This window comes from Camelus ferus, chromosome 27 (assembly GCF_009834535.1).
Source record: "Camelus ferus isolate YT-003-E chromosome 27, BCGSAC_Cfer_1.0, whole genome shotgun sequence".
NCBI lineage: Eukaryota > Metazoa > Chordata > Mammalia > Artiodactyla > Camelidae > Camelus > Camelus ferus.
Window position 1 is genome coordinate 15,042,629 of NC_045722.1, and position 13,959 is coordinate 15,056,587.

The 13,959-nt window shown below is 44.7% G+C and overlaps 1 protein-coding gene across 4 annotated transcripts in view; it reads left to right on the forward strand.

The window, feature by feature from the left end:
* SV2B (synaptic vesicle glycoprotein 2B) overlaps positions 1 to 13,959 on the forward strand; it is a 156,674-nt gene that overhangs the window by 85,060 nt on the left and 57,655 nt on the right. For 3 of the 4 annotated variants that reach the window (XM_032468927.1, XM_032468925.1, XM_032468926.1), the window contains exon 2: positions 11,749 to 12,602. In XM_032468927.1, coding sequence (XP_032324818.1) covers positions 12,152 to 12,602 — 451 coding nt within the window. In that variant the 5' untranslated portion in view covers positions 11,749 to 12,151. Of the gene's footprint in view, positions 1 to 11,748; positions 12,603 to 13,959 lie in introns of those variants that run through there. The other variant, XM_032468928.1, reaches the window with a different exon arrangement.

The following is a 13,959-nucleotide window of genomic DNA, read 5'->3' on the forward strand; positions in this document are numbered from 1 at the left end:
GAAGTTGCCACTTTGGCCTGTTGATTATTTTGAATTGAAGCTACTTAAGAAACAGCTGGTATAAGGACACTCTGATCTTCCTTTGTTCCCGAGAAAGCAGGAAATAAATCTCCCACATGAAAGGTACGCTCCCTGAACCGGGGGAGGAGGGGGATGTAGAAGGCATCCTTATCACAAGAAATAGGGAATTTAGAGCCAAGAAGCCTGTATAAACAAACCTTGTTACGTCTTCACTAATTTATTACTCCAACCTCAAACCCTTTTGTCTTGTCAATTCTTCACAAATTTATTGTTTCTTTGTCTAAAAGGTATAAAAGCTTCCTGTGTTGGTCATTTCTTTGAGTCACATCTTTTTATGAGATTCCTATATGTATAAAATTAAATTTGTTTTTCTTCTGTTAACCTGTCTTATGTCAATTTAATTATAGGCTAGCCAAAGAATGTAGGGTAGAAGGGAACACTTTTCTGCCTCTACGTTACCTAAATTTGCTGTATAAATTTGTCAGTCCACAAATTTACTTCGGGCATATATGCTCATAAGCATTCGAACATACAGGGCTGTGTTCAGGTGCTGCTCCGGTACACACTCTCTGTTGATTGTAAGGTAAAACAGAACTGTGGAGGAATGTTCTGGTCTAGAATACAGGAAGCCAGGATCCCAAGGGCCTGGCCTGGGGGCTCTGTGTTGTCTGGTAGGCGGGTCCTCCCAGTTGTAGTCAATAGACTCCTATGTACATTCAAAGTTACTAGCTGTGTGATCTTGGCAAGTTACTTGACCTCTCTGAGTCTGTTTTCTCATCTATGGAATAGAGAAATAAGGATGACTATCTCACAGTGTTCTGAAGTTGAAATGAGATGATTAGTTTGAAGTACTCAGGTAAGAAAATGTTGCTTTCATTCTACCTTGAAGGAGGCAGTGTCTTCTGTCTGAGTAGTATTTGCCAGTCTCCTCTCCTTCGTGCGTGACCCTCAAGATTTTTACCATATCCCTAGCAAAGATCGTACTCTTACTTAATATTTAAGAAAACAACCAACTCACTCTTATTAAAGGAATGCATTTATTTAGGAAGGAAACTATATCATTTCTGTAAATACAGGTTAACTTTAAAAGCAAACACAGTGAAAACAAAACAATGTTACGGTACCAATGTCTAACCGGATACCACACCCTGCTAGAAACCTCTGAATTAAGGCTTGTTTTCCCTTTGTTAAAAAGGGCAGTTAGCAAGTTAGTGAGTAGGGGGTCAAGCTGTGCTGGCCCCCCAAAGGAGACCTTTTCTTTGGCAATCAAAAGGCATTGAAAGAACATTGAAAATGAATTTTTCTTCTATGCAGTTCAATGTTATTTAATGGTATATGTTTGAACATTTTTTGAAATCATATCAAGTACCAAGAAAGATAGCATTTCCCCCCCTGGGAAATGCTGGCCTTGGGCATCAGTCATTTGAGAGTGTCCAGGACAGGGAAGTTTCCCCCACAATCCCTCTTGAGTTCTTGTGGCTGGATTAATAATAAAATTGACACAAGACAGATAAACAGAAGGAAAAGAAGTAAATTTTAATTCGTGCAGATGGAGGCCTTCTTGTAGAAATGAGACTTAAAAAGTGGCCAAAGCAGGCAGCTTGTATGCTTTTTAGACGAGGAAACTATACATGCGTGAGGAATTGACAGGACAAAGACTTAGGTTTTGGGTGCTCGATTAGCGAGGAATCTAAACAGAGTTTGGGCTTGGGGTAGTAAATTAGAGAAGTGACAAGTTTTGTTTGCATAGGCTTCTTGGCCGGAATTCCTTGTCTCTGGTGCTAAGTGCAGTCTTCCACCTCCGGAGTTAGGGAGGGTACCTTTCACATGAGAGATTTATTTCCTGCTTTCAGGGAGACAGAAAGGAGGATCAGAGTGTCCCTCTTGCACTGGCTGTTTCTTAAGTAACCGTAATTCAAAGTAATGAACATACCATTGCGGTGTATTTTAGCGGGGGCCCACTCTGAACCCTAGCAGGAGGAAGCTATCAGCTGGTGACTCCAGGGGTGTGGGTCAGGACTGGGGTCTCCGGAGAAAGGAGCTGGCATGGAGTGGTGGGAAGGGATGGTCAGGAGCCTGGCCCTGGGATGGGGATTCAGGGCAGGGTTTCAGCAGAGTGGGATGCTGAAAATCTAGAGAATCTTACCTCAGAGGCTGCAGATTCGCTGCCTGTCGGATGAGGGGAAGGCCCTTGTCCTCTTGGCTCTGTGACGCATCGCTGCAGAGGTCGGTGTCTGTGTGGAGACGCGCATCTGTGTGTTATTCATTTCTAGAATAGCTGTTTTTACTGAGCCCTTTCTTGGTGAGAGGCCCTGTGCTGAGCGTTTTGAACATACTAACTCATTTAATTCTCATAACAACCCATTGACTGGGAACCTATATTCTCTTCATTTCACACACGAAGAAACTGAAGCCTAAAGGTTAAACAGCATGTTCAGAGCCCCAGAGCTTGTGAGAGGCAAAGGTGGTATCTGCAAATGTATGCAGTGGGCCAGAGTTTGCTGTACAGTATCACTCTGAGGCTAGAAACGTCGTTAAAAAGGGTTTTTCTTAATCCAGTTACAGCAGGGTTGGTAAGATGGCCATGGTCAGTCTTCGTGAGGGCTCCCTCTCCCACTGCACTGGACCACTTAAGTGGTCCCCCAGAGGGCAGGGGCGCCTGGCTCTCAGTCCCCGGCTGCAGCCAGAGTGGTTCTCCTGGTTCTTTCTGCTACTCAGTGCTGCCTGTGGGAGTAGGCTTTCCACTGTCTGCTGGGCAGTTCTGGTTTGGATGGAGACAGTCACATCACTCAATGATTCTTGATTTGGTTTGTAGGTTTTACCACTGGGTGAGACCCTTGGTACTGATCCCAGGGCTGCCGGGTTCACAGCCTCCACGGGCACCCAGAGCCTACCTTTCACTCAGAGTGCTGCCTGCAGGAGGGGCTCTGTCTTCTCTCAGGGCACTCTTGTCCCCCTTCTCAGTGAGTCCCCCCTCTCATGGCTTGGGCAACTCCCCTACTAGTCAAAGCACCAGCCCCTCTCCCCTTTCCCTTCTAGCTTAGCTCCGGGAAGGATCTGTTTGTCTGAAGACTTGACAAGGGCTTCTGGACTTGCCCTTGAACCACAAAGAAATTGTTAACTTCTTCCTGGGGTAAGAAGCACATAAGCCAGGGGTTCTTGACTTCGAGCACAAGAATTACCCGGAGAGCTTGCTAATAAAACAGCTTTGCGTCCGCCTTCTGTTTCAGAAAGTTCAGGATGGGGTTCAGGAATCCGTATTTAATTGGCACGAAGTGATTCTCCTACAGGTGGTTTGAGGAGCACGCTGTGAAAAACACTGACCTGGCTTTAGAACATAGAGGAGTAAAGAGGGAGAAAATGAGCATTTCAGGGATGACTAGGTTAATGTTAACATCGTTACAGCTCAACCCACAGAAACATTTGCATAATACAAATAGATATTTAAAATCTATACTGTTTTGGAAACTCTGGGTATAGTGGTGTAAGTATATGACTTACCTAGTATTTTCACCTACTATTATGGTGAGATCATTTTCTTTTCTTCCTCATAAGTCCTTCAAAAACCATAATATTTACGTCACCATAATATTTAGCTGTATAAATTTGTACAAGTATAAGCTATACTTATCAAGCTCCTGCCACTTAACATATGGATTGTTTTCGAGGCTTGATGTGCTAAATAAATGATGCTTTGATTAACACACTTCTCCATAACTTGTTATTTTGCTTTTGCGTTTTAAAATGGAGAACCATTCTGAACATTCAAATTGAGGCTGGCATTACTTTAAATGATTTGGTTTTTTTTTCCCCTCCAACTAAAAGATCATGTGGTTTGGTTCTTGTTTAATCATCAGTTTTTTTTCTCACACCTTGGAAACTAGCTTTCTGTTTTAACACGATAGAATAGCTGGGCGATTCAGCTAAGAAGAGAGAAGCGCTTTGAATGTCACACTCATGCGCCCACACTGTTCTAAGTGGGACAAGGACAGAGATTGTTGGAAGCCTTCGAGAACACCGTCTCGCAATGCCAGCCAGATAAGCCTTGGTATTTTCAGCTCCTGGTAGATGTAATCTACCCCAGAAACATCAAGCAGTGTATTTCAGGAAGCATCGCAGGTGGCTAAAACGTACTTTATGGTCGTTCGGGAAGTTGATACAAATAACTCAAGTAGTCCTTAGAACCACGGCACCGGGGCAATCTCATCTGGGAACTTGATGTAAATAGAAGGCAGGCAGGGAAGTAAAAAAGTGAATGACTCCTTGTAAAAGGTGGCAGCTTCAGAATGTCAGCTGATCCAACACTTTTGGTAAATAAAGGTAAACCAATTGGTCTATTTACAGCAGGGCAGGGGCCGTCTGACCCATGGGCCAATTTTGACTTGCTTTCAGCCAGTCACTGAATAACTATTAACCTCCTTTACTGAGCAAACATTTTCTATGGTTAAAGACTGTATTTGGTGCTAGAGATGAAAAAATTAGTAAAATCCTGTGCTTTATCTATCCTAGAATTGTTCAGAATCTCCTGGCAGAAAGACACATAAACACTAACAGTATAATGTGGTCATAGAAATAGGTGCAGAGTGCCATGGGACCTCTTGGAGTAATTCTAAACGTTTAAGAGTAAAGAGCCATCAGATTGTCATCAAAGGGTTAATCAGTTTGGAAATGATGCTCTTAACTCAAAATGGACGCTATCCTAGATATTAAAATAATATTAATGATCGCTATGCTTTATATGTTACTTAAATAGTTCAAAGCACTGTCACAGATACAGAAGAACTATTGAGTCAGACAGCTGGAAAGGACTTAAGAAGTCAGTCATCCAGCACAGCCTGTCATTTAGATGCATGAAATTGAGGGCCTCATCCAGGGTCCCTCAAGGTTGCGATGGCAGACATAGATCCAGTGGTCCAGTGGCCTTTCTCTTAAAACAACTGAAAATATTCTCTACTGAGCCCCCTGCCGTCTCTTTGGACTCACCAGCCCAACCTGCACGATGAGGATGGGAACTTAAGAGGTGTCTGCAAAGCCAACGGACACCTTAGCTATCTCGTCGGTACCCGTCTGAGTTTGCCGACCTTCCTATCTCTTACTCATTAAAATAGAATTACACTAAGGTTCTCAAATAACGTTTTCTTGGGCTTTACCCCTCTATTCCAAATTCCTCTTTAATTCTTGCCAAATAGTTTCGGGGGCACCCAGTCTATCTCATGTGTTGGTACACCAACTAGCCTTTCCAAGCATACGGTTGTCAGTCATTTTCTTCTGCCCTGACTCTTTAGGGTGAATCTCCCATCAAGGCCAGTTGCAGCTGAAGGCACAGCTGCTACTGACTCGTGCCAGGGGGCCAGGGAGTGTGCCCAGCGTTCCAGGGGTGGGTCAGGGCGTGCTGATATCTTTACCGAGGTGACCATCTTCCATTATTGTTTGCAACCAAGTTGCTGCATTCTGGACTCTGGAGATACCACCAAGATTGAACTAAATTCTCAGACTTCTCTCTCGCTCCAGCTGTGGCCTGTTTGTCTATAACCAGGCTGTTTTCCTTAACTCTCACTTCTAATGGGTCCTGCAGGCAAACAGACTCCGGGATGCTTGCCAAATGGGCTTTCAAGACATGGTAAAACCCTAGGATGAGTAAAGCTTAGGCTCTGAGCACAAAATCAGTACTTAACTATTTAGAAGAGCCGATATTTCATAGACGTTAACATGGGTTCCAAGGAAAAAAAGAGGCCCATGAGCGTGGGAAACACTGATTTCAACCAGTTAAATAGGTTTTGGGGGGAGGAGGGAGTGGGAAGAACAGCAGCTTTATAATATAATATAAAGTATAAAATCATTGAATATAATAATTTATTATGAACGTATACATGGCACAAATCCACTCATCAGTGTACAATTAGACAGTTTTTAGTAAATTTATAGAGTTGTGTAACAACCGTCACTGTAATCCAGTTTTTGCGCATTCCCAACACTCCTCTGGCTCAGCTCTCCTCAAATTTACAGCCACTCCCCACTCTCCACCCCTGGCCCCAGGCAATCACTTAGCTACCTTCTGTCTCTATGGACTTGCCTGCTCTGGGGATTTCATACAATGGAGTCACAGGCCAAGTGGCCTCTTGTGTTTGCCTTCTTTTTACTTGGCATCATGCTTTGGAGCTTCATCCACGCTGTAATATGTGTTAATATTCTGTTCCTTCTTATTGCTGTGTTGTTATTCCGTTGCATGGATGCACTACCTTTCGTGTATCTGTTCACCAGTCAGTCGATGGACATTCGCATTGTCCCCAGTTTGGGGCTATTATAAATGATGTTGTTATTGACATTCATATGTGAGTCTTTGCGTGGGCATATGGTTTTATTTCTCTTAGGTAGATTTTAGGATGGAAGTGCTGGGTTCTTTGGTAAGTGGATGTTGAACATGTGAAGAAACTGCCAAACTGTTTTCCAAAGCGGCTGAACCATTTTTCATTCTTACCAGCAGCATATCCGAGTTCTGGTTCATCACACCCTTGTCGACACTTGTTCTCATCTGCCTACAGATTGTAGCTACTCCGACTGGGTGTGGACAGGCAGCTCATTGTGGGGTGAAATAGGTGTTTATTCAGGTCCTCTCGCAGCTTTTCATACAGCCACGTGCGGTATGAATCTCTGAGAGAAAATGGGGAATAGGGTATGAACTTACTTGCTCTTAAAATTCTTTTTTTCCCCCTTAAATGAGCATATTAAAAGGCCTAATGTTCTGCAGAACACATTTTGGAAAGCATGAGATCATTTGATTATTATATTATTTTTAGCTTTGTTCTCTGTGATATTTAATTATGAACGAGTGTTTACCGCGCGATGATTTCAAATCAAATAGCATAGACGCAGAGGTTAATAGAAGGTAAACATTAAAGGAGGATGCTTAAGAGATTCGCGCTGGGACATTTTTTGAGAGGCAGTGATTTCCACAAATAAGTAAATGTCAGTTTGTTTTTCTCTGTTCTTGTTCCCCCAGCCCAGCCCAGATGGGCCCCACGTCTCAAGTGGAGCTGGGCAGGGCTCAAGCTGAGATCCTGGTTACATTTTACTTATCAATCCTCAGTCAGTTGGCAATCATAATGACAACAACAATGATAATAAAAAATCAAATTTATAGAGATCACATCTGTGCCTGTCCCTGGGCTAAGCCATCTTCCTGGATTATCTTCCCGAATCCTCACAAGGACCCTACAATGTAGGTCCTGGTTTTACAACCATTTTGCAGATGAAGAAACTGAGGCACAGAGAGGCTCGTAGCTTGCACACAGATAGTAGGAAATGGCAGCGTCAGGATTTGAAACTGGGGCCTCGGACACCAGAGGCTGTGTTCTTGAACCACTCTGCTGTGTATCCTACCACTCCTCCAAAAAGGCAGATCAGCCCCCAGAAAGATTTTCATCTGTCTTAATTGTCGGATGCTGGAAAGATTTCCAGTCCAGGATTTGCCTCCTTGGAGTCATTATGGTCCCAGTCACCCTTGCTGCTCCCTCTCATCTGACAGGCAGTGCATCTCTTGTTCTCCTGTGAAAGTCCCTTGTGTCCATCCTGTCCCAAGGCCACCAGCTTTGCACAGGCCCCTAACTTCACCTCTGGACTACTAACACACACACACACACACACACACACACACACACACTTCTACCTGGTTGAGTCATCCCTAGGTTTTCACTTAAAAACCAAGATGCACGTCCCCACCAGGAAAAGCTCTCCAGATCCCTGCTCTGAATGCCGTGCTGCCCTGCACTCTTCAACAACAACCTTCACGGCTCCGCTTGCTCAAAGGAAAGTTCCCAGTCCCTGAGCAGGGCATTCAGACTGATTGCTATTTACGTCCCCAGTGTATCTTCCGTAATTCCCCCTTCTTGGATCATCTGCTGTGGGCAGGTGCTTCACTGCTGCCAAAACAAACCATTCCTGCCTCTGGCCTTTGCTGCCTGTTCCCCAGCCCGCAGCACCTTCCTCTCCGTTGTTGCTTCTCTGAGCCCTTTCCTGCCCTTGGAAGTCCCCTGACCTCTGGGATGCTTAGCAGCAGACCAGCCCATAGTGATCCCTCCCTCCCCTGAAGCCCCTGGGAGAACCTACAACCTGTGACCCTGGTCATCTGTCCAGCCTCTTCAGCCTCAGTCTTCTCTATTGTAAACTGAGTGTAAAAACATTCCCTGCCTCGTACAGTTGTCTCGGTTGGAAGAGGTCAAGCACAGGATAAACTTTGCATTGCACCTGGCTCAAAGCCACAAGCCAAGTGTTCAGTAAATGAAAGATAATATTGTTGATAATTAAGATTGTCATTTTTATAACTGTATGATACTTTGTGTTCTTTGACTCTCTCATGAGGGGTTGACCTCTTGAGAATGGCGATCAAGTCACGTCACATCTAATAAAATGCATTAAGCACCAAAGATCCTGGGGAATGTTTGTGGAGGATGGGCAAACAGTCTTGAACGTGGGAGTCAGAAACCCAATGTCAGTCTTAGCTCTGCAGGGAACTTGGTGTGTGACCTTGACTTGTCTCCTTGAGCTCCCATCCCCTTCCACCGTACATCATCCCTCACGATCTCTTTGAAGCTGGCTTCAAATCCAAGCCCTGATATTGATTCTTTGTGTTGATTTGGGCACATTCTTTAATCCTCTTGGTCCTCAGTTTCTTCGTCTGTGAAATGGAGAGAATACTCTTTCTTCACTACTGACTATGAGGATAAATGAGGTTGGGCTCATAACCTGCTCACCTTCAGTTGGTAGCTGCTCTTCTGGTTGTTTTGTTATTGCTGTGTAGTTGATAAACAGTAGACTTGCCAATGTTTTTGAATGAGTTCTCCTGGTGCCACCAGAACAAAGGACTACAAGTTGGGTGGCTTAAACAAAGAAATGTATTGTTTCTCAGTTCTGAAGTTTAGAAATCCAAAATCAAGGTGTTGATTTTGATCAGTCCTGATGAGGGTTGATTCCTTCTGAGGGCTGAGAGGGAGGATCTGTCTCTCCTAGCTTCTGGTAGCCCCAGGCATTCCTCGTCTTGCAGATGTCTCGTCTTGTCTTGTAGATGTCTCGTATCCTCCCTGTGTCTCCTCAGCGTCTCCCTCTCTGCCTGTCTGTCTCTGCGTCCAAATTTCCCCTTTTTAGAAGGTCACCAGTCATATTGGATTAGAGCCCACCCCAATGACCTCATCTTAACTCAATTACCTGTATAAAGACATGTTTCCAAATAAAGTCACATTCAGAACTACTGGGGGTGAAAACTAATACACCTTTTTGCGGGGCGGGGTGAACCATTCAAACTATCACATAGAAGATTAATAGTTGCATTCTCTAGAAAATGCTTTGCTGAAAAAAATAACTTGACATTTCTCAATGAAAGAGGAAAAAAAAACCCCACAACCCTTGACAGCCATTTCTCCTGACTCCACAAAGCCTCTGCCATACACAGCAGTTCATTTAACTGGATCAGATGAGTAGAATTCGTTTTGACAAAGATCTGCTTCTTTCCATAAAGCAAGTCCCAGGACCTTTGCCCTGAATGGTATTTCCCACATGTGCTTCTGGAATTGCAAATCTATCACTGCTGGTTCCTGACATTTTTGCAGAACCCCCATGATGGAAATAACACACCAGATCTCAGGCAGTTGGCGTTCTTTCTCCGTTTTTTTATAGCACTCTGCAAAACTCTCATGCTGTTTACATGTGATTTATATTCCTCCTGTGCTCCCTAAATGGATATAATAAAAACAGATTTAGAATATTAATCTGCCATGGTTCTGACCAGCATGGTCTAATACAAATTTATTTACTGGGGATGGTGAAAAATCTGAAAGGATAAAGTGAGAATCAGTTCTCAGTAACTATTTTTTGATGATTTTTACCACACTGTTTCTCAAAGCGTGGTCTACTGGATTCCTCGTGGAAAGTGCAGATTTCCTGCTCCGTCCCACCCCGTCTGCAGGTTCAGAGCCTTTGGTGGGAGAGATACTGGGATTTGCATTTCTCATGAGCCGCTCTTGCGCTGAGTGGTTCTGGCCCACCCTGCGTTTGAGAACCGCTGGTGTCTGGTACGCCCCAGTAGAAATGCGTTGGGTTGTGGGAGGCGAATGAGTTCCGGAGCTGGAGTCTGTCCAGGGCTGAGGGCGAGCAGGACCAGGCAGGCAGGTGTGGTGCAGAGGGTCCGGGGATCTGAGGGCAAGGAGAGGGCGAGTGTGTCCAGTCCGCTGTGAGGTGGGTCTGCTGAGCCAGGTGAAAGGGCAGTGTGGGTTTCAGGTGCAACAGCAGCCCGTACAGGTTGATGGAGTGGGTAACGGCAGATGGGTGGAACTGGGGAGTGCGTTTCTGGCAACCCCAATGAAGAGCTCTGGAAGCTGCAAGAGTTGAAATGGGTTAAGGTGTGTGGGAGGGTCCTGACCTCCACCCCGAGGGGCTGCTCAGTGAGAAGCTGGACCTCAGAGCCACTTGGCGAGCCCTGTGAAAACTCAGGTTTCTGAGCTTGAACTGGTCCCTCTGCATGCCTTTTAGAATCTGTATTCTAAGGCTCCCCAGGGGCTCCAACGTGACAGTCCCTTGGAACAGCATTTGGGAAGCACAATGGCCACAGAAACACTGACTTTGGGGATCAGTGGACATGGGTTGAGTCCTGGTTCTTTGACCATGATCTACATCTGAGCCACAGTTTCTTATCTGTAAGATAAGGATACATTTTTATTTCTTTTTTTTTTTTCTGATTGTTGTCACAATCAGGGGTAAGGCATGTGATACATTTCACAGTTCCTGGTGGCCAACGTCCATCATTAAAGGGTGGCTCTGGACCTTGTGAGCACCGAGATTTTACAAACGTAATTAGGACGGGGTGTGTTGGGCATAGGAATCGACAGACGGACCCAGTGATTGGAATTGGGATAGAAAGTAGGGTCTTGGCTCTGACAATACTGGGTCCTAGTTTCCAGAATAGGAACTAGAAAGAAAAAGAGCAGCAATGACATCGAAGCTTAAGCAAGCAGGTCAGGCCCTGCCCTAAGCACTTCATGCACAACTTCTATGAGTTAAGTACTATTATCTCCCTTTTACAGATGAGAAAACTGAGGCTCAGAAAAACATGTGCATGATCACACGGCTCTTATGTGGCAGAATCAAATTTCAGACACGAGCTTTCGAGCTCTGGGTCTTCAGACACTGTTTTGCCTATTTAAGGCAAGTACAAGGTCACAATGGCCCTGGGAGCACAATGCTATGTCTCCAAAGTAAGCTGGGCTTTGGGGAAAATGGTCCCAGGAGTTTCTTTGCCGTACATTTCTAGATGTAAGATTGTACAGCTGCTTCCAACAAAGTTAGAAAAGCTGGCATTCTCATAACAGACGCTGAGCTGTAATAAACCTGCACTGTTGCCAAAAGCTTGATAAATTCTAACAGAAAACCCATATCACAGAATTGTCTTGTATTGGAAATCTCTTGTCCCCTTTACATTTCATTTCTATGTAAGATTTGACCCCTTTCATGGGTTGATCAATGCTTCCTCTCTGACCACCGCTGTCTCTCCCCTTGTCCTCTAGCTCATGGATTTAAGGCTCATTTCATTTGATGGGAATCGGATGTCTAGTTAAGATTTCCTCCACTTTATATGGGAAGCACTGGCATTAGTAAATTTATTTGTTTAATTCTGAGAGTATTTTGTCAGAATTTCTGCATTTCATACCATTCTCCTCTTTCCTTTCTCTGTACTCGCAGGGCATCACCTTCAGTAGCATAACAAATCAGGCCAGCCAGCCAGCTGCCAAGCCCTGTGGGCTCCTCATCAAGGAAAACAGCTGGACCTATTTCTAATCAACGTCTCCCAGCACAACACCTTTGGATCGCTCAAGGAGACCAGACCGGAATCTGAAACTTTCCAAAGACTTCCAGTAAGACATCGAATGCAGAAAGATCCTTGGGTTGCCTCTGAAGACATTCGCTCTGTTTGAGACACAAAGGGGGAGAGAACAGGTTCACTTTCACCCAAGAAAGTACAGGCTACATTTAAACCTCTGAACATAAACATATAATGGATGATGGTTATTGAAACAGCCCAAACCTCTATCACAGTGCAAGGGATATAGCTCAAGAGGCAACCCGGCAGTCCCAGGACCAAGGAATGGATGACTACAAATATCAGGACCACTACGAGGGCTATGGCCCCAGTGATGGCTATTATCGTGGAAATGAGTCCAATCCAGAAGAAGATGCACAGAGTGATGTTACAGAAGGCCATGACGAGGAGGACGAGATCTACGAGGGCGAGTACCAGGGCATCCCTCACCCGGATGACATCAAGACCAAGCCGACCAAGATGGCGCCCTCCAGGGCAGATGGTCTTCGGGGCCAGGAAGACCTGATGGCGGAGAGGATGGAAGATGAGGAGCAGCTGGCCCACCAGTACGAGACCATCATTGATGAGTGTGGCCACGGGCGCTTCCAGTGGATTCTCTTTTTTGTTTTGGGCTTGGCCCTGATGGCAGATGGGGTGGAAGTGTTTGTGGTGAGTTTTGCCCTGCCCAGTGCAGAGAAGGACATGTGTCTGTCCAGTTCCAAGAAGGGAATGCTTGGTAAGTCGAAATTTTCAAAGATCGTTCTCTTTGTGGCATTAAAATGTGAAGGAGAAAGAGCAGTAAAAATTGGATAGCACCTGTCAGTGCTGGGCGACTTAAATCTATCACAGTGTCCTTGCAACACTATCATTTAAATCCATTTTGTCATTAAGGTATTTTTATCTCAGAGAATTTAATAGGCATAGGTTTACACAGCTAGTAGGTATCAGAGCTTGGATTTCTACCCAGATCTGACTCCCAAGTTCTTTTTTCCAATTTTTTTTTTAAATTGAAGTATAGTTAATGTACAATATTATATAAGTTACAGGCATACAATATAGTGATTCACAATTTTTAAAGGTTATGCTCTTTTTTTCCCAAGTCTTGTTGCCTCCTTGAGCATGTGATTTCTCTTCTTCGTATTAAACCATCTTCCATATCCAAATGACAAATACGTGTTGTGTGTGGCAGGCCAGAGGTCTCTTTCACACTGTCCTTCTTTCTGTGTCCTTCCAGAATCCGATAGCATCCGCGCCTAGTTTCTCCTGTGTCTAAGCATTAGTGGGCTGAATGCCTGTGCCTTGGCGGTGAGCGCCGGGCTGAGCGCACCCGCAGAGGCCCCTGCAGGCTGTGAAGCACAGATGGATTCTGCAGGATGGGGGACCAGCTTTGCAAATCAATGATGAGACTAGCATCCTCGGAGCCAGACATCAGCTCTCAGGGCTGGAGACAGAGAGGAGTTTGTGAAGTTAGAGAGAAGATGGGCATGAATAGTGTGGCATAGAAGAGATTCATCAAAATATAGACAAGGGTTTGTCTTGGTCATTAAATGTCCTGCAAAACATACCCATTCTCTGCATTTAGAGTCCATGCAGTCGATTGTCTAGCAAACATACAGTTACCGAGAACAGACTGTGAGTCAGGTTTTCACTCAAGACTGAGTCATAGTTACGGCCCTCAAGAACTCAGAATCCATCTAGCAACTTAGTTCATTCATTTAACAAATATCTGTTACCTGTTTACTGTGTTTTAGTCTTTGTGCTCAGGCCCCAGGGAGGAAATATTGAGCAAGGCAGGTGTAGTCCTTGCCTCTCAAAGAAATTACATAAAGCAGGACAAACAGGCATTAACAAACGCAGGGAATTGTTTAATTACTGTAGGGACACACGTGCTATGAACCGCTTTGTGCCATTCTGGTCCAATATCTGCTTTAGAGCAAGGATTGGCAAGCATTTTCTGTAAAGGCTCAGAGAGTAAATATTTTCGGCTTTGCAGGTCCAGATGGTCTCTGTCACCACTATTCAACTCTGCCTTTAGCACCAAAGCAGCCATAGACAATATGTAAACACAAGGGCATGACTTTGTTCCAATAAAA